The 20,799-nt window shown below is 40.1% G+C and overlaps 1 protein-coding gene across 2 annotated transcripts; it reads left to right on the forward strand.

Annotated features, from left to right (window-relative positions):
* The first annotated feature begins 3,689 nt into the window (after nt 1–3,689).
* On the forward strand, nt 3,690–17,851 carry LOC148409113 (ubiquitin carboxyl-terminal hydrolase 2-like). 2 transcript variants are annotated; one of them, XM_088441748.1, is made up of 12 exons: nt 3,690–4,142; nt 7,285–7,332; nt 7,425–7,548; nt 8,559–8,670; nt 8,758–8,868; nt 11,215–11,279; nt 11,366–11,469; nt 11,558–11,635; nt 11,717–11,795; nt 11,936–12,043; nt 12,114–12,234; nt 17,318–17,851. In XM_088441748.1, the coding sequence occupies exons 1-12, from the start codon at nt 3,987–3,989 to the stop codon at nt 17,433–17,435; spliced, it is 1,224 nt and encodes a 407-aa protein (XP_088297874.1). In that variant the 5' UTR covers nt 3,690–3,986; the 3' UTR covers nt 17,436–17,851. The 2 variants fall into 2 exon arrangements, with proteins under 2 accessions (XP_088297874.1, XP_088297873.1); XM_088441747.1 differs by having other exon boundaries at nt 3,694–4,142; nt 11,555–11,635.
* Nucleotides 17,852–20,799: the final 2,948 nt, after the last annotated feature.

Raw genomic sequence — 20,799 nt, forward strand, 5'->3', positions numbered from 1 at the left:
CTGCAGTAGCAGCACGATCTACAGCAGTAGCTGCAGCAGCACTAACAACAGCAACAGTAGTAGCAGCATCAGCACTAGCGGGGGCATTAGCAGCGGCACTAGCAGGAACAACAACAGTAGCAGCAGTGTCAGCAGCTGCTGCTGCAGCTGCAATAGCATCATCAGCACTTGCAGCTGCAGCATCAGTAGCAGCAGCAACACTAGCAGCAGCACTAGCACCAAACACACTTATTTTGCATTCCAATTAATGTTATACACACACAGACATATGGAGAAAATTTGATGTCAATATATATTTTCAGTGTGGCTATCGTCCATGTAAAACTTTTAATTTGTTCAATTTTGAATTACTGTACAGCGCACGCTTTTTGTTGTATTCAGTTTATTAGTGTAGCATGTCATGAGTGAGGTGTCCTAATATTTCCTGTCAGGCATGATGGAGAGCAGACCCAAATGCACGGAAGCTGGAAGGGAAATGAACTCAAAAAATGAAATTTAATAGAAAAGGAGTACCAAAAATCAGGGTAGCAAACAGAAACGAAAAGTAACAACCAAAAAGACATAAATTGCAAACACAGCAGATAGGGACAGGCTAGAAGGGGAAACACAGAACTGAAACAAACAGATGAAACGACTTAGCAATGCCAGGCAGTCAGGCGTGGACTTGGACAAAGTGCAAAAACAATGACCCAACAACCAACTGAAAGAAACTGGGAACTAAAGCACACTCAGACTAAAAGATGACACGAAACAGCTGGACAGGAACAAAAGGTGGGAAGCTTATTGGTTGACACACAGAGGAAGGTGGACACAATGCAGTACTGTACTACTAATGAGCACACATGCAAGGGGGGACACAGGAACATAGAATTAACCCTTTCATGCATGACGGTTACTACAGTGGACAGCTATTAAAACGTCATTTTCAAAAATAAGAATTGGTTTTGAGGGCAGTGTTGCTTATAAGCCTCTAAAGTGGACGCCTGTGAATCCACCCAACACTGCTTTGTGTGGTCAACCATTGTAACTGCAGAATAATAGTGTCAACATTCAAGATGGCTGTCAGGAATGAAAACATGCCTGGCACCTCAGGGATTTCTGCTCAATCCTTCTATAATAGGAGACTCCTGCAGGTAAAAAAAATATTTTTACTTCAAGTAACACCTAATAATCACCATAGTTGTGAAAATTTCCAAGTATTGATTTTAGATTGGGAGGAAAATGCAATTTTTCAGATGTCCACCGAAGTGGACTGCATGCAATTACATGCAATTGCTGAACAGTATATCACTCTTGACAATGCTTTATCTGTAGTAGTTTTTCTTTTGTATAAATCAACATTTTATGCTATTGGATTATAAAATGCATTGTATATAGCAATATACAGGTTTTGTGCATTATTCATTATGAGTAACAGGCACAATTCACATGACACAGGCTAGTGCGTCCCTCGACCAGCCACATACATCAGGTAATGACACAGGCTGGGACCAGGTCAGCCTGCTTCTGACCTGGTTCCTGCCAGCACCCTGCTAAGGGTCCTGTCGCCCAGTCCCTCAGTGCCCTCGGGCTCAAGCAAGCCATCAACAGGCTGGTACAGGTACTGGTGAGAACGGCTGGTGCAATCCAGTTCCAGAGTCCCAGGACGTTTACCGGGATCGTCCAGCCGGGCGGCCTCATCCAACACTGATGTCTGTCCGGCCTCAGCAGTAGGCCTCAAGCCAGCTTCATCCAGCTGCCCCTCGGATTCACCATGCCTGTAGGTATGGTCCTGGTATACATCGGAGCGGGTCAGCTGGTGGTGGTGCCGCAGCAGGTTCTTGCCCAGGCACAGGCTGGTCCCTCAGAAACCCATCGTGCCTGCCAGCATTCAGGTCAGAACATCCATTTGGCAACGCCAACTCGTGTTTTTCATGCTGAGAGTCTTACCCTTACTCCTGTCACACCTGGACCCCTGGTGTCACATACACCGCCCAGGACCGGACTGTGTACTCAGGGTTTCAGACAGGCGAATACCCTGTGGGGTTTTTGTTCGGCCTTTCTGGGTGTTCCGGGGGGAGCAGTGGCAGGCACAAGGACCATTACTCTCACCCAGTAGACATGTTGGAATGAACCTTTGATGCTTTGAACCAGGTGGCTTTGGTTTTTATGGTTTGCACAATGTTGTACAGTTTTGTGACGGCATGCGAAAAGATGTACACAAGCACAGCAACGTGAGGTTTCTTCGTCTTGCCACATCTTTGTCTTCAAAGGCAAATTGTGTATCAAGCAATACAAACCCCAATAAAGTGATTACTTGAAGGAACAAGGTATCTATGGCACTGGCACATGCCGGGTCAACAGGCTTCAGGGGCACAAACGAAACTCAGGAGTGTAACAGAACTCAAAGAAGAATGAAGAGGAAAGAAGAGGAGCTATCTCTGTTGTCACCAATGGTGAAGATGTCACGATTATGTGGGAGGGGTTGACCTGATGGGCCAAATGTTGGCAATATATGCACATAGACGCAAGAACAAACACTGGCACATCAGAATGTTCTTCCACTTCCTTGATGTAACCATTGTGAATGCCTGGCATCTCCTCAGATTCTCTAGATTGGAGGAGGATGGTCTTCTGCCTTTCAAGGCATCTGTGGCCCGTTTATTGATAAATTCAGGCACTGTCTGCAAAAGGGGGAGACCAAGTGACACTTCCCCAGCTGAAGCGCAAACCTGCATCCAAGGTAACCCGGAAGGTCAGGCTTGGTCCTGGAAACCACTGGTCCCAGCTGAACAACATAAACAATGCCCAAAGATACCAAGACCCTGCATGCACACTAAAAACATAGTACAGCTGCTTGTGTTGCAGTGTGGCTGTGTGCCCTGGGTTCATGACAAATTTTCACAGAAGATGGTGAACTGATCTAGTACTGGAAGTATATAAGCACGCAGCGTTGTTGCAGGGTTGTAGCACCTCACCTGTGGCCTAGCCCTAACCTTGTGAAGTTGTCAGTTGAAGCACTGCAGTTTGTTTAGTTTTGTAAATTGAAGTACTGAAGGTTGCAAAGTTACTGTAGTTCATTTTTCTGTGAAAATGAAAACCCCAGAATGGTGTATTGAAGGAAGCAAAATATTTTTGAAAAGTTGTTATAGTTTTTGCATAATTCAATAAACATTGAAAGTTATATCACTTGATCTTTGTTTTTTTTGTTTAGTTTTTTTTAATTTTAGTTAAACTCCACAAATGCATGCTGTCCACCTATGTGGACATTTTCATAACTCCTTGAAAATTTGGTGTATCAAAACAGAACCAAATCAGTTCTTATTTTTACGTCTAAAAACACATAAAAACACATAGCAACATTTTTTTAACTCAGGATATCATGGGTCATGCATGAAAGGGTTAAAAAAAACTGAAATGAACAGAAACCTCAATGTTAATCACAGAGCCAAAAGGGCCAACTAACTTCAAGTCTCCCTCTCTCGCGTCGCCCCCTCTGACGTCATCGCCCTGGGACACTTGCCTACAATCCAGCGTTTACAATAATAAAAAATAATAATAATAGTAATTTACTGGTTTTAAAAACGGCGACAAAAGCATATTTTTCTAGAAAGATCGAAAGAAATAAAATTGGATTTCTCAAGTTACCTACGATCCCGTTTAAAAAAAAAACAACAATAAATTATATTATTTTTCTAGAGAGAGCTAAAGAAATCTTATTACAGTACTGGATTTCTCATGTTTGTATGATCCCTGAGGGTGGCACCGCACTGTGAGTCTGGAGGAGAAAGAGGCTGGCGTTCGTTGGTTAACCAACCGTTACTCTTTCAAGGCGGATGAAAGGAGTCTCCTTTGAAGCTGCCTGCTGGGTTCTCTGGACGATGACCCTTACACAGCTCCCTTTTCGCTAAACTGGACTGCTCGTCGTCGTTTGCGCACCTTAAAAAAATCCCAGGAATTTCGCTTTTTATTCATTTATTTTGGAGAGCTTTGCAGCGCCGTTCAACATGCCGTCCCCGCGATACTCGTACACGTTGACGGCTACCGAGGACTCGGCCGCCGCTCTCACTGCGACCAAGTCCAACATGCGGCGGTTGGCCCCATCCTTGTCCCGCACCAAGCTGGTGTCCACGTTCATGGGACTAATCATCAATCAGGCAAAGGTGAGCGCTTCTCACGTTTGAACACAAATGAAAACATGTTTTTAAGCACTGTTATCCAAAGAATTTGCTCTGTAAGTCTGTAACGTCTTCGGGAGCTAAGTAATTATCTCCCTATGCATTTTGAATACGGAACAACGTTATTGTTATTTAAAAGGACGGTGTGTAAGATTTAGTTAAATCTAATTGAGAAATAAAATAAAAACCCACAATAAAGTTCAATCACATGCAAAAAATATCTTCCAGTACATCTTTAATTTTATTATACAGGCTAACTATAGGCTTAATCATCAATATTACATAACTTAATTATGTGACAAATTTTGTCATCTCTGTGAGATGTTAGACTATCAAAATGTCATCGATAATTGAGCGCTATCTTACCTGACAACAATGTATGTTATAGTACACAAAAAAATCGTACTTTTGAGAGCAATGCCAAGATCAGCTCTGCAATTTATATAAAGTGAATGCTTGTGCCGAAAGCTTGTATGCTTGTACAGAAAGTGTACATTCGCGTTGCTCAGCGCAGGTAAAATCGCCCTGAAGAGCTTCTCAGAGAAATTAATGTCTGGTGATGGCCAAGGCTGCGGAGGTCACAGTCTCAGCCATAATCAGCCATCCAGCCTTGCTCCATAATGTAACAACCTGTCTTCTATTTCTTTTTAAAATATACATTATTTATTTTATATGACATCAGGACTTTTTCTTCGTGAGTTTTTGGACGTCCTCTGTCAAGTACTGTATATCATTACTCGGGTGCTAGACAGTGTCCAAAATTAGATTCAAAGAGATTTTATTTTCACATGTAGAGTACTATACTACACAGTGAAACGCTACACATTACACACACAAGACACTACTGCACCAGATTATTCTGTTCAATTCTTTGCAGCTCATAGCACTCCTTTCAAAGAAGTTATATCACCACAGATTTTGATTGGAGCATTTTCCTTTCTCTGCATAATGTTTTATTGTTATTTATAAAATTTTCATTAATTCCGTGCAACCTAATATTAAACTTGATCCATAAAGTGGTATCCATAAGATAGTTATTTTACTTCATTTTCTTTTTAAATTTACTTTTCAACGTTATTTTTACTGTTGACCACCGCTATTCGTAAGGAATTTGGACCAGGTTGGCACGTAGAGCAAAAATCTACACAAATAATTGACATTGATTTTAAGATACAGTATACTGTGAAGCATGGTTTAACCTGTCCGGCCACTTGAGGATAGAATTTCCTACATGAGGCCCTTGAGCTAAAATGATATTGACACCCCTAGCCGATGCTAACATATATTCCCTGATTATTCAAGATATTGATTAATTTTAAATTGTCTAAATAGCTTCATAAAATAAGCATGCACTAACTTGCTAGGACCCTAAACATCCAGAAGCTATACTGATCATTTTTTATTTTGTCAAGACAGTTTGGCCTCATTAGCCTTCTACTTGATTGTTGTTATAGCTGGTCTAGCTCATTAACTTTTGCTATTATGCATGCACATTCATGTTACCAACACTAAATGCTCGTTTGTAAGTCAAGCTCCACAGTTTGTTTTTACAGTCCCATGTTGACATGGCCTTGAGCGGCCTTACATACTAGTTGCTTTGTGGCACTCCCCTCACAACCCTGTGCTGTGTTTGCCCACAAGTACAAAATGTTCAGAGTGTATCACTTCCTCGGTTTTCCTTTTTTCGGGTGGCAGGAGGGTGTCGAAATGGTCACCTGCTGAGCGGTCCAAGCCATTGACCATCTGGTGGGGAACAATTGGAACAAAGCTTCCTTTTATCATGACTAGCTCATTGGAAAACAACAATTCAAAGCGCAAGCTAATCTTATCAAAGCGCTTTGGGAAAAAAAAAAAAAAAAACCCTGCACTTAACAACAAGACAAACAGAAAAACAGTTTCTGTTTCTCGGTCAACGAAGATGGCAAACTTGGAACCCGATGCAACCTGATGCCACGTCCATGTTCTTGGTTGAGCCCACGTCCCGTGGTTTTGGATATGTCACTGTCATCTTGGCAAAGGTTCAGCGTGTGCGCAGATCCAAGCCTGCGGAACTCGGCTGCAGACAGCATGACCCAACTACATTTCCCTCAGGCCTGCTGTCACGCTGGACCATTGAACTTGGCCAAGTTCACAACTAAGAAATTATTTCATTTGTGGATCTTAATAGTGGCAATCCTAAATAAACTCCCAAAAACCAAAAATGTGTAACTGAAGCCGCCCCAAAAAGGGTTTAAAATATCCTTAAGATGGAGGAAAAAGACAGTTTTTGTCCAAATGAAGCTCAACTCATCCAATTTCCCTCACATCAAAGTTAGGGATTAGACCGATTACCAGCCAGAATGATTATTAAAAACTTGTTGTGCTAAAAATAGATCACTTTAACATCAGAAAACTATTTAAAACTTTAGTTGAATTTATAAGAGCTCATGCTAATTCTGGGAACAGTCTGCAAAACATCAGTGAAATTTTATTTTTATTATTTTGACATTTTGGAGAGCTTTATTTACTATAGTGACTTATTTACCTGTCTAAATTTTCAATCATCATGTCGATGACCCTAGAAGTTCCCTGAACCTTTTGTTGGAATTTTACAACAAAGATGTTTTTTGCCTAAAAATTTATTAAAAAAAAAAAAAAAAAATCGGTTATCAGTGACCTTGACCACTAATAATTGGTATCTCAGGTCAAAAAAATAAATATCGGTCTAAAAACTTTTCAAGGTATATCAACCCATGAATGTTCTTTACCTTAATATGTTCTATCTTCCACAACTAGTCTTAATAGGGTATTGTGATTAATAATTGCCTTTGTGGAAGATGAATTTTAAAGCAAAATCTACCTGTTTGTATCCATTCCAAGGGGCGGCCATTTTTACTCTTGATGTTAACTGAAAATGACATCACAGTGCCTCAGGTAACAACCAATCATGGCTCATTTTTTCTGAGTTAGTTCATGTGAGCCGTTGACTGAGGTCTGAGCAAATGTGATTTCATTTTCAGTCAAGAGGCAAAATGGCCACAATCCAAAATAAAATGTTTGTCAAAATTTTAAAATGGAAATCAGATTTTATTTTTTCAACCCAATCCCTGACAAATGATCATGACATCCTCTTTTGTTATGTGAGCAGAAACAGACTCCACAAGGCCTAGTGGGACTGAAAAACCTTGGAAATACGGTAAATGTCCCAGCATGCACCTCACCCCCAATACTCCACAACAGTCTCATCTATCTCATGTTTGTTTTGCTGTGCGTGTGTGTGCTTTGTAGTGTTTCATGAACTCCATCCTTCAGTGTTTGAGTAACACTCCTGAGTTGAGGGACTACTGCCTGAAAGAGGTCCATCAAAGAGATTTGAACAACAAGAGCACGACCAATTCGGCTCTTGTCGAAGGTAATTTTTTTTCGTGGGTCTTTGGAAGATTCGCAAGTATTATATCAAGGTCCAATCTAGGTCCATGTTTTTATAATGTGGGAGGAAACCGGAATACATGCAGAAAACACATGCAGGTATGGAGACAACATGCAAACTCCATAAGGGAGAGCCAGAGCCGGAAGCAAACCCGCGACCTTTGCACTATGAATAAGCTACAGAATAAGCAATTACATAATTTTAAAGAAGAACCTATCCAATTATGAAAACAGTAATACACATTTTCACTTAATATATTTAAACTTATCATTTTCAGGACAAAGTAATGTTGTTGACATTGTTGATGAGTCAAGTTACGCCTTGACAAATAGTCGTGACTTACTTGAAAAAAAAAAGTTTACCTTGGCATTGATGTCCATTTGTTATTTTTTCATTGGCAGCATGCTACTATCATGAACACTTTCTAGTGTGGTCGGCTTGACTCCTTCCTGACAGTGTAAAATAAATAAACGAGTACCCAAGGCAGAAAAAAAAAAGGTCTCCAGCATTGTTAGAACCGAGGTAGTCAAATCGCTGGAGGACTCCTTTCACCACTACGATCATTAGAAAACATTGCATAATTTCAGTGACTTTTTCAAGATCAATGTAATACAGATCTGGCATACCAAAGTGATCACAGCTAGGCCAAATGTCATTCACCCTTGCCTATCATTAGAAAACAACCCAACATTATCATTGAAAGTTAGCTAAGTAGGCTCTTGTTTCCTGCCCATCGAAGAAGATAAGATTGCCTGCCATACTTATCTAGATGCAAAATGCTATTATGTCAAGCAAGCATATATTGTGTCTGTTGCATAAGGACGTTGAGTCATTTTTATGACGCACAAGTACAGTAGGTCATATCTAGTTTTTGTTTCTTGTAGCTTTGACTTATAGGAGATTAGATGGGCTTTGTAAAAACTATTTAATTTTTTTTGTGTGATTGAAGTCAGATATGTCTTTCATCAATCATTGATTCCCTTTTTTCTTAGAGTTTGCCAAGCTAACTCAGAGCTTGTGGACATCAGTCAACAATGAGACATTAATTCCCTCGGATTTCCGGAGACAAGTTCAGATTTGCGCTCCCAAATTTGCCGGTTGCAAGTAAGTCCCCTCCTGGCCACCATTTATTTCCCCATTGAAAGCGAGAGTCAACTGGCTGATCACTCGGGTTTCGACCGTATTCTGTAGACAACAGGATGGTCAGGAGTTTCTGCGTTTCTTGCTGGACGCCGTCCACAACGAGTTGAATCGAGCGACGGCCTGCCCCAGGGCGTCCGCTGAGGACTTTGACCACCTCTCGTAAGTCTGAGCGTCATGAACGTAGATCACCTCTGCTCTCAATAAGTCACTTAATGATCATAAAGCCAGAAGAGAATTTTGCCATGGCTTAGAGTGCCATGTCAACCTTTTCAAAAACAACTACACTTATCTGATTTATCAAACATTGGAACAATATTTCTAGTGCTATCTCAATTTTTAGCTTGTTTCAGCAGAAAATTTCATCACGAATGACAATGTACAGTTGTGTAAAGTTGTTTAGTTTTTTACTTTTAATTTGAAAACAAAAAAAGATACAGTAATCCCTCGATTTTTCACGGTTAATGGTGACCGGAACCCCCGCAGTAGGTGCCGCCCCCCCCCCCCCATGGAACAATAGAAATCAAGGTAAGAAATTTACAACGCTCTGGTTCAGCGCTGCTCCTCCAACTTCTGCCCTCAATGGGTGATGGTCGTGCCAGGAGCTAATACAGTGACCCCTTGTTACTTCGCGCTTTGATTTTCGCACCCTCAGTCTTTCACTGATTTTATACTGTATAGCGGTGATGGTTTCTTGCATGCCAGACAGACGAGGTAACTATAAATGCACTTGCCACGGGCCCTCCTCGGGCGTGGAACTACTGCAGTACACATTTATTTAAGTCTTAAATGATTAAACTTTGTACACTGTACAGCAAGTGAACAGTTCCCCCTTTCCTTTGAAGTCTGGCGCAGCTGCGGTCATATTAGTAGGGGCCTAGACGTTGAATTAAAGTCTAATCTGTACATGATCAAATATGATAACACTGGAGAGTTTACACTTGAAATACCATTTTATTATTAAAGAAATCTAGGTAAGAGTTTTCCAGCGGTCTGGTGAACGTCGTCTTTACTCCTATTCCTATTGACGAACAACGTGTGCCGGGGTGAATTTAATGAGTTACACAGCACGTCCCTGTGGAGTTGTAATCTACATCCGCCCCAACTCCCGCTTTTACACACACAGGGACGTGCCGTGTTAGTCAGTAAACACACCCACAGCAAAGGCACACACATTGTCGAGGCAGTAGGCACATGCACACATACACATTGTCGAGGCAGAAAAATGATGGAGCAGACGTAAAATAAAAAGGTATTTTAAGTGGAATCCCTGCATTGTTATCGTGTTTGATCATATGCAGATTTGACTTAAATTCAATGTCCGGGCCGCTGGTAATATGACCGCGGTTGCGTGAGACTTAAAAAAAAAAGGGCTAACTGCTCACTTACTGTACATTGTAGAAGGTTTACTCATTTAAGATTGAAGTAAATATGTGTACTGCAGTAATATTTGTCTTTAATAATATGTATACCATGAAGAGTTTTCACATTTAAAACAAAAAAAAAACTTAATTTTTTAAATTTCAAAAGTGGGGTCGCTACTTGGCAGGTTTTACTTATTGCGGGGGGATTCCAGTCCCCATTAACCGCGAAAAACGAGGGATCACTGTATAACACTAATATAACCGCAGCTCTTTGTGAGACTACAGCCAAGGGATGTGATCGGGAAGGGATAGCAGTCCACTTACTGTATAAGGTTCAATCATTTAAGATTTAAGTAAATATGTGTACTGTAGTAGTTTGACGTCTCAGGAGTGCCTGTGGCAAGTGCATTATAGTAGGGGGTGCACATAATATTTTTCGTGGATTACTCCCATGACTACCATGACATAGTATTTGGTATCCACTTTATCTTTCATTAAAAACAGTCTTCCTCCATGCCGTACCTCATAATCTGTTCCGCCAGCAAGAGTGCTGGAAAGCGAGTTTTTCATAGGAAAACATGAAGATAGCCCTCACAAAATAAAACCTTCTGAAAAAATATTCATTATTAAAATACATTACAGTAGTAGTAAATACTGAAGCGGTCAGCATTAGTCATCCTGTTTCATCTTGGATAAAAAAAAAAGGTATGTACACAAATGCGTGCAGTGAAGCATGTCACGTTACGCATCAGGGATTTCTGTCGCGTATGCGGACCTGGATACCACTTATGTGCATCTATATTTATAGTTAACTGCCATGCAGGGAACCTTCAAAATGTGTCTCTCTTCAATATACTTTTTTTTTCCATGGGGGTAAAAAAACAAAAAACAAAAACGCGATGCACTGAGGGTGCGATAGGGAAGACGCGAAGTAATGAGGGATCACTGAATACTGTTCTTGTCCTCACACTCAAAACCATTAAATTGGTTTTACCGATACCTGCAGAAACCCGGTTAAAGTCCAGCATACCTACTCAAGTGCCTACATGTACCCCTAGGTATACTCTTATCCCCATTTGAGAACTGCTGACTTAGAGGATTCATGTGAAACCAAATAAATAACATCTCAATTTCCTCTTCCCAGTGATGAGGTCAAAGCCAAAAAGATGTGGCATATGTATTTGGAGCGTGAGGACAGCAAAGTCGTAGGTAAGCGTTTTCTTTGACATCATCTGCGCACATGGTGTGTTGGGAATCATTTCATTTGGAAAACTGAATAACGCTGTCTGCCGCAGATCTGTTTGTCGGGCAGCTGAAAAGCTCTCTGACCTGCACTGTGTGTGGCTTTCGCTCGAATGTCTTCGAACCCTTCTGGGACCTTTCCATCCCAATTGCACCGGTCAGAAGCGCCCAAAATTCTAATTGGCATGAACGAATAAGCACACCGTTGTTTATTTGTTTTTTATTCACCTCTGTGTCCACAGAAGACCTCCAGCGAGGTGACTTTGAAAGACTGCTTGAGGGTCTTCACCAAGGATGATGTCTTGGACGGAGACGAACGGCCGGTAAAAACTTTGACATCTGTTTTTTTGTGCTCCTAAAGAACGTTCCTGTCCTCACTGCTTTGTTATGTTCCTCCCACACAGACTTGCAACAGGTGCAAAACCCGGCAGAAATGCACCAAACGGTTCAGCATTCAGAAGTTCCCGCAGATACTTGTGCTTCGTATCCTTCTGAAATAAATAAAGAAATACTTCTACTTTGAAGTGAGTGAGTTCAATAGCTTGATTTAGACAAAACCTGTGTTTCACTCGGATGATCACTGCATATTTTATAGCCTCCTTGACTCACACCCCCTCCTCCAGACCTGAAGCGTTTCTCCGATTCCAACGTCCGAGCTAGTAAGCTGTCCACATACGTCGACTTCCCTCTCAAAGAGCTGGACCTCAGGGAGTTTGCCTCTGAAAGCAGCGGTACATTCCACAGCCACTTGAAGAACCATCCAGCAAATTCTCGTTTTTAACTGTTTGTCACTCCCTGCAGACCACGCTGTGTACAACCTCTACGCTGTGTCCAACCACTGGGGCAACACATTGGGCGGCCATTACACGGCCTATTGCAAGAATGCCATTGTGGGCGAATGGTACAGCTTCAATGACTGCAGGTTAGTTTTTCATAAACACAAGAAAGGTACTTTTTTGTTGTTTTTTTTTTTTTGTTAGCGAATGTCATTTTCTAACAAAACGAAGAAACTGACAGATGTTCAATTTGGGGATTTCTACAAAAACAACTTTCTTAAGGTCTTGAATTCCATTTCCCAGCAGCCAAAAGGTTCAAATCATAATTGAAAATGATGAATTTGTAGACAATGCACACAGTTGAAAGATGAATGCATCAAATTGTTAAACATGTTTTTCTTAAAACTAGGGTTTTCAACTTGGCCAGGCCACATGCAAATTGCTGTCACTTTATCATTAAAAAAAACAAAAAAAAACCTTCATATTTAATTTTAAGATTAGAATATATCAATAGCTCAATATCCCTTTCATGGAAACATCAGTCTGATTTTGTGAAAACGCATCACACGTATTTCTTTATCCACATATATTTATTAAATAGGTGTCCAGTGTAGTATATAATGTTGTCCTATAGAAATGTTAGGATGGTGAATGGAGCTTTTGATGTTCTCTTTACTCATATTGTCTCTTAGTGTCTCTATTCTTTTAAAAAAGTCATTAACACATTCAGTGCCACGGACAAGAATTTTCGTCAATTTTTGTAAAATACTTTGGCTGTCTGCCAGTGACAAGACAACAACTATATATATATATATATATATATATATATATATATATATATATATATATATATATATATATATATACAGTCGGCCCCCGGCTTACGAGCATCCTGATTTACGAACAATTCGCCTTACGAGCGTGGATCAAGGAGATTTTAATCCTCCGCTTGCGAACAAACCTCTCGCCTTACGAGCATTCCGAATAATCCAGCCACTGAATTTGTTGTAATGTTCTCGCTTAACTGCGTCAACAAATTTAACAGTTGCGACATCGTGAACGCTATTGGTCTTACAACGTCACACTGACTGTCTCACTCACGGTGTCTAAATATAATTACCATTTAAGTGTAGTGTTTGTACAGCTAAAGAGAAAAACAGCCGACATGAAATTAAATGTGCCGATTGCAGGACAAAGAATTGTCATTGGTTTAAATGTGTGTTTTTTTAAAAATTAATTGTCAATACATTCCAACCGTTTAAAAAAAAAAGTGCGAATAATTATCAGCCAGTCAAGGAGACGCCAATATGCTATTGGTCGATTAAGGTCACCCGGTCTCACTCACGGAGATGCTATTGGCCGGCGTCACACGTCAATCACAGAAATGCCGATATGCTATTAGCCGAACGCCTTTATCTAGCTTGATGGGACAGGATGGAAGGAAGTAGAGAAAATGTGTGAAAAACGGAATGTTTTGAAGACTTTGCAAACTTTATCTGTTAGACATAGCTTCTAAAATTACTAGCAGCGGTAAAGGAAGAAATAAGAGGATGATGTTTTAGTATCTCCGTGATTTGCACCCTGACTGAAAGAGTTACTGTAACACTGTAAGACCAATAGCCTATTTGCTTTGCCGTGTTGGCATTGAGTGTTAATCTCTGCATCCTTTTACGGGTGGAATTTCAGTGCTGTTTAATGGTCGTTCTACATAACTGCATGTCATGTTAGACGGCAACCTCCCAACATGCTTTGGGACAGCGCCCTTGTTGCATTACTGTGAGTTGAAACCAACAGTGAACTAACGTTCGAAAAAGCTATAAGTATGGTGCCTAGTTAATACAACACACACACCCTCCCCTCCACCTCCACTCAGCTCAATTCACGTCGGGAAAAACAGCTGACATGAAATTAAGTGTGCCGAGTGCAGGACAAAGAATCGTCACAGGTTTAAATGTGTTTTAATCAATTAGATGTCAATACATTCCAACCGTTTAAAAAAACGTGCCAATAAGTATCAGTCAGTATCAGTCAGACGCCAATATGCTATTGGTCGATTAAGGTCACCTGGTCTCACTCACGGAGATGCTATTGGCCGGCATCACACGTCAATCACAGAAGTGCCGATATGCTATTGGCCGAACGCCTTTATCTAGCTTGATGGCACAGCTGGTTGGGATGGAAGGAAGTAGAGAAAACCCTGACTGAAAAAGTTACTGTGACACTGTAAGACCAATAGCATGTCTGGTTTACAGTGTTGACTTCTGCTTATCTCAGCTAAAGTCACATCTTTCCAAAGGTAAAAGTCGTTATTCCTTTATTTGTTATTTAATGAATCTGTACAGTAGATTATGTGACTCAATATTAATATATGTACGCAGCGTGATGTTCTTACTTAAGGCCTCTGCGCGCGTTGCACGCATTCACGAATTAACATGGGTTTGGATTGCCCGCTATACGAGCAATCCGAGATACGAGCGTAGCCGCTGAACGGATTAAGTTCGTAACCCGGGGGCCCACTGTATATATATATATATATATATATATATATATATATATATATATATATATATATATATATATATATATATATATATATATATATATATGTATATACAGTCGGCCCCCGGTTTACGAACACCCTCTTTTACGAACATTTCGACTTACGAGTTTTTTGTCCCCAACTTACGCACAACCCTTCCATCTTACGAACAATACGACATGCCGGCCATTGTATCTGTACATTTATTTTCGCTTTGCTGCGTCAAATAATTCAGGAATTGACGCTCATCACGGCAATGTTGAACGCTATTGCTCTTACAATGTCACAGTCACTGTCTTAGTCACGGTGTCAGTCACGGAGTCAGTCACGAAGATGCCAATATGCTATTGGTCGATTAAGGTCACAGTCCCGGTCTCACTCACGGAGATGCGGATATGCTATTGGCCGGCGTCACGTCAATCACAGAAATGCCGATATGCTATTGGCCGAATGCCTTTATCTAGCTTGATGGCACAGCTGGTCGGGATGGAAGGAAGGAGAGAAAATGAGTGAAAAACGGAAGGAAGGAATGCTGTGAAGACTTTGCAAACTCTATCTGTTAGACCTGGCTTCTAAAATTGCAAGTTGCGGTAAAGGAAGAAGTAAGAGGATGATGACAATAGAAACCAAGCAGGAGATAATAAAAAAATACGAAGGAGGCGGAAGCATTGTTAACCTTGCTCGTGAGTATGGACGGAACCGCTCGGCAATCTTCTAAGGGCAAGACTTTCCTTGCCGGGGGACGGACCTCGCTCGACAACAAAATGGAGAGGCTTCTTCTATTATGGATTAAAGAGAAGGAAATCGCCGGTGATATGTTTTAGTTTGAGAAAAGTTCTTGTTTAAGAAAATAAATAAATAAATTCTGCGGGTTGGTCCCTGCTCACCTCCGTCGCCACTCAGCTCAAGTCACGGCGCCCCAGAGGAAAATGTTATTTACCCTTTGTATATCCATGTTAATTAATTTAACTGTACAGTAGATTATGGTACTAATTTTAAATATGTGTATAAATTCGTGATGGTTTTAATTAAGATTCCACCACGCGTTGCCAGTGAATGCGTAAGTACAATTGACCTCGCTTTGCTACACCAACGAAATCATCTGCTCACACATGATACGGTAACGTTGATATGCTATTGCGCTTAAAATGTCACAGTCACTGTTTCAGTCACGGTCAGTCACGGTCAGATGCCGATATGCTATTGGTCGAACGCCTTCATCTAGCTTGATGGCACAGCTGGTCAGGACGGAAGGAAGGAGAGAAAATCAGTCAATAACGGAAGGAAGGAATGTTGTTAAGACTTTGCAAACTTTATCTGTTAGACATGGCTTCTAAAATTGCTAGTGGCGGTAAAGGAAGAAGTAAGAGGATGATGACAATAGAAACGAAGCAGGAGATAATAAAAAAAAAAAATAATACAAAGGAGACGCACGCATGGTTAACCTTGCTCGTGAGTATGGCCGTAACCGCTCGGCAATCTTCTAAGGGCAAGACTTTCCTTACCGGGGGACGGACCTCGATCGACAACAAAATTGAGAGGCTTCTTCTATTATGAATTAAAGAGAAGGAAATCGCCGGTGATATGTTCCAGTTTGAGAAAAGTTCCCGTTTAAGAAAATAAATCAATAAATTCTGCGGGTTGGTCTCTGCTCCCCTCCGCCTCCACCCAGCTCAAGTCACGTCGCCCCAAAGGTAAATGTAATTTTTCCTTAGTATATGTTTAGTTTAACTGTACAGTAGATTATGTTACTCATTTTTAATATGTGTATAAAGTCGTGATGTTTTTACCTAAGGTTTTTGCACGCGTTGCACGCATTCACTAATTAACATAGGTTTGGATTGCCCTTCATACGAGCAACAATTCAAGTTACGAGCGTAGCCGCTGAACGGATTAAGTTCGTAACACGGGGGCCCACTGTGTGTGTGTGTGTGTGTGTGTGTGTGTGTGTGTGTGTGTGTGTGTGTGTGTGTGTGTGTGTGTATATATATATATATATATATATATATATATATATATTTATATATATATATATATATATATATATATATATATATATATATATGTACATGCTCAGTTGTTTTGAAATCAAAAACACATTTTCATTATTTTTGTTCATGTTTTCAACAAAAGGAAGGATCGTTGAGATGTTTAAAATGCTAGTAAACCGAAAAACATTTGTTAAAGTCACTGTTGTGCAGAAAAAAAACATTTTCACTAAAATCTCATTTTACTCGTCTAGTCCAAAATAGCTTAATTTCACTCAAATTACCTATTTTCAAACAGTGATTACGAAAGAACAGAATAAGGCAGAGTTTGACTTTCTTCATTTGGTTAAAGAGGGGAATCTAATCTTTCATATAGGACCACCTATGTGTACTGTATATGTACATAGACACAGCACACAATATTTTCTCAACTGAAAAATCCGTCAAATTACTCAAATTTGGCTGGTGCACTAGGGGTTGCCTTTTCAGATAATACTTGGCACTGAAAGAATTGAGCTAATTTGACTGCAGTTCTATTTAAAATGCATCCCATTTTGGCAGCAAAATTGATACATTTTAATCACAGTATTCTGTTTTTTGTCCTTTTTTTTTTCCTGTACGTGCGTGTGTGTGTGCGTGTGCGTGTGCGTGTGTATGTGTGTTTGTGTGTGTATGTGTGTGTGTGTGTGTGTGTGTGTGTAGGGTGAGCCATATGTCCTCCAGCCAGGTGCGAAGCAGCAATGCCTACATACTTTTCTACGAGCTTGCCAAATACCAGACGTTTCACCATGAGAAGCCAGTGTTACAGCAAAAAAAGTAGACTGCATGAGTTCACTGTTGGATGAGAGCGTCACCTTGTGGCTCAGACTGTGACATTCTTTGACTAAAGTCATGGAATTAACTACAATCTATGAACCAGGCCTATGTCTTCTATTTTGTTTTTTTTTTGTTTGTTTGTTTTTTATGCACTTTAAACACTGATAACGCCACCATTTGGATGCACAAAAAGATGTCAAACTTGACTGGTGTCTTTCAGTTTACTTTAGTAGATATATGAGATTAAATGTAAATTGCCAATGCTTTGAAAAGCCATCCACACCAAACCTTCAAGATGATGCTTTATTTTTATACAGCACAGTTGACTCTAAGCCAACAATGCAACAGGGATGAAAGGTGCTGAGTGTCAGTGTATTTGTATACTAACAATTAAAATAAATATTTTACATTGCAAATTCACCTGGCTTTGCTTTTATTCACAGAAAATGAAAATTACTAGAGAAATGCATCATTTCCATTTTTTTAAACACCATGAACCAGATAATCACACAATGTTTAGACATTTTTTATAATACTGCAAGAAATTGATATGATTTAATTATAGCATGTTTCAGGGACATTTGATGTTTGTTTTTTTTTTCCTTTGTTTTTTTCTTTCGTGCGTGTTGATGAGTGAATCAGACTGACCCGTTGCCTGTTTAGTTCTAAAGTTGAAAGTGAAATTATGATACTTTAAAAGGCCTTGTGGCATTTTGTGTCCATTTTGTGTTAAATTGGATACGTTTCTAAGAGAAAAATTTGGGGGGGAAACATTTGGGTGATTCAAGGTCCTCCAGGTTTGCAATAGATAAAAAACTAAAAAAATGGAGCATGCTGACGTTTATAAAGTGTTGCAGATCTGAGCTATCAAACAAAACACAGTATCCCGATTAAAATCCAAGTTTTGGCACGTACACTCCCATTATAACATATTTTTGATGCACTGTGAACCTCGTGTTATGCATTTCCCGTGATTTCCCCTTCAATCCATTCAGTGGTGAGTCGATAAACAGGAGAAAGTGAAAAACGGAAATTGAACATTTTTAAACCTCTTAATCCACTGGGTAGCGACACAGATTAACAAATGGGTTATGTTTCTTCGCGATGAGCGAACAATCGTGCAAAATGAATGTCATGAAAAGTGTCCGGGTTGTGAGAATAGGTGCATGTGAGAGTGAGTGCATTGCTGGGTGAAGTTATTTGAAATTAGTGCGTGTGAGTATGCGCGTTTTTGTGTGCAGAATCTATAGTTGCGTCAGTTTCATAATGGTAGCTCTGGTTTTGAATGCTGGGATGTAGTTTTATGTTGCTAATTCAAATCTATTGGTGTAGCGCTTGAATCTGACCCTGACCCCCGACCCCCCCCCCCCCCCCCCCCCCCCCCCCTTCCTATTGGATAGCAGTGTTTTTAGTAGTTTTCGGAAACCTTACTCAGCATTTGCCAACACAACTCTCACTTGAAAAACAGCCGTACGACTACAACAATGAAGGAATAATATTCAGCCGATGAAGTTCGTGATTTGGTCATAGAGCATGAAGAGGATTCTTCAACTCCATCAGAGGGAACTTATTGAGCCAGAATTGATGCACAGAGGGCTACAAAAAACAAAAAAAAAACAACGCTTGCAGGCTGCAGAGGCCACAGCTGGAGCTTCAAAGAGAAAGCAATGTGAACTTTGTGACAAACCACTGAGAGCATAGAATGTTTGCTCTAAATGCGGCATATCAGTATACCGAAAGCACGTGAGTTCTGTTTGCATGAATTGTTAGGAAAAAAAACTTGTTTTTTTTGTTCATGTTTATTCATTAGGTTATTGTTGATGTTTACGTTCATGTTGTTCATTATTTATTGGTTGTTTATAAATTCTGTCTATAAATTCTTTGTTGTTACTGTATATTCCTTGTTTAACACTTGATATACATATGTTTTATTAATTGAAATAGTACATAATCATACCTAAATTCAATTCGGTGACAATCGGACACTGTGACCAGAAAAGACCTATGAACACACCCAACATGGCATCACATGGTTCACTTTGGAGTGCATATGTACTTAATAGATTTTGAGTTACTTTTCATTATTATTCCCCATGGGTAGGGGTACTAAAAGTACCGTTAAGAGTTGAGATTATGGCCTACTGATTAGGCGTTAAATGGTTGCTATGGATATTAGTGAGCTCAGAAGCTCACACCAACACAATTTGTTCATGAAAGATTGAGACTCCTTTTCTTGGTTTATATCTGATGAATGGATGGCTATGTTATTGATAACTATGTACAACTCCTATAGTTGTTTTCTTTAATTGCTAGAGGCATTGCACCTTTAGTGACGTAGTCGTTAGCTGTATGGTGAGTACAGAATTAATATTGGGTACATTGATAAGACAGTACAACAATAAAAACATGACCTTACTGAACGATGGTAAACATTAATGGTGAATGGCTGTATATTGGATTAAGGTGGCATAATGATGAGGAATGTATTTTTGATAAACAGGAGGGAAATGATGGAATAATTGTATATATGTATACAGTATATGTTATCATATAAAAACACATTGCTTGCACATCTCTCAACCCACTCACTCACACACACACGAACACGCAAATATACACATACACAAACACTCACACTAAAGACATAAACAATTCCTTATTTGGTATTATATTGAAACTTGTAACCGCCTTCTTTGTAATATTTGGAATAAATCGAGGAGATCCCCAGAACACCGGAAGACCCTGGTGCTCTCTCCCTCTTTTTCAAAAGATCATGTTTGACTCGAGTTTTGGCTTTTCTCCAGTCTCTCATTATTGATAACTCTGACAGAACCCTTGGCCCTTTGGCTACGTTCGGAGGCAAACTTTAAAGGCATCCCAAAGTCTCCCTGTATGCAGATGACCTTCTTCTTTTTGTCTCAGACCCGGTTTCCTCCTTCCCCACAATTTTTAACATCTTAAATGAATATGGCATCATGTCTGGTTATAAGATCAATTATCAGAAGAGTGAGCTGCGACCCATCAATAGTTCTGCCAAAGAAATTTCGCCTTCCGTGTCACCTTTTAAGTGGTTGAATACTGGTTTTCATTACTTGTGTATCCAGATCTCCTCCTCCCTTTCAAATGTATATAGCAGCAATTTCAGTCCTCTCATCTGTAATACTGAGGAGGCCTTTGGCCGCTGGTCGGCACTCCCCCTCTCACTTGTGGGTAGGATAAATCTAATTAAAATGGTAACTCTTCCCAAGTTTCTTTATTTGTTTCAGCACTTTCCCGTTTTTCTTAGCAAGTCCTTGTTTGAAAAGTTGGACGAGCTTATCTCAAATTTCCTATGGGCTGGTAAGCGGCCCAGAATTTGAAAATCAGTT

This window comes from Hippichthys cyanospilos, chromosome 18 (genome assembly GCF_059441005.1).
Source record: "Hippichthys cyanospilos isolate Australia breed blue-spotted pipefish chromosome 18, RoL_Hcya_1.0, whole genome shotgun sequence".
NCBI classification, from domain to species: Eukaryota; Metazoa; Chordata; class Actinopteri; order Syngnathiformes; family Syngnathidae; genus Hippichthys; species Hippichthys cyanospilos.

What these genes read in the sequence shown, in the direction of transcription:
- LOC148409113 (XM_088441747.1), top strand. Translation starts at nt 3,987, where the DNA reads ATGCCGTCCCCGCGATACTCGTACACGTTGACGGCTACCGAGGACTCG. An exon ending in TAATCATCAATCAGGCAAAG is followed by an intron (nt 4,143 to 7,284) that starts GTGAGCGCTTCT and finishes TTATGTGAGCAG; the next exon opens with AAACAGACTCCACAAGGCCT. An exon ending in GTTTGCCTCTGAAAGCAGCG is followed by an intron (nt 12,044 to 12,113) that starts GTACATTCCACA and finishes CACTCCCTGCAG; the next exon opens with ACCACGCTGTGTACAACCTC.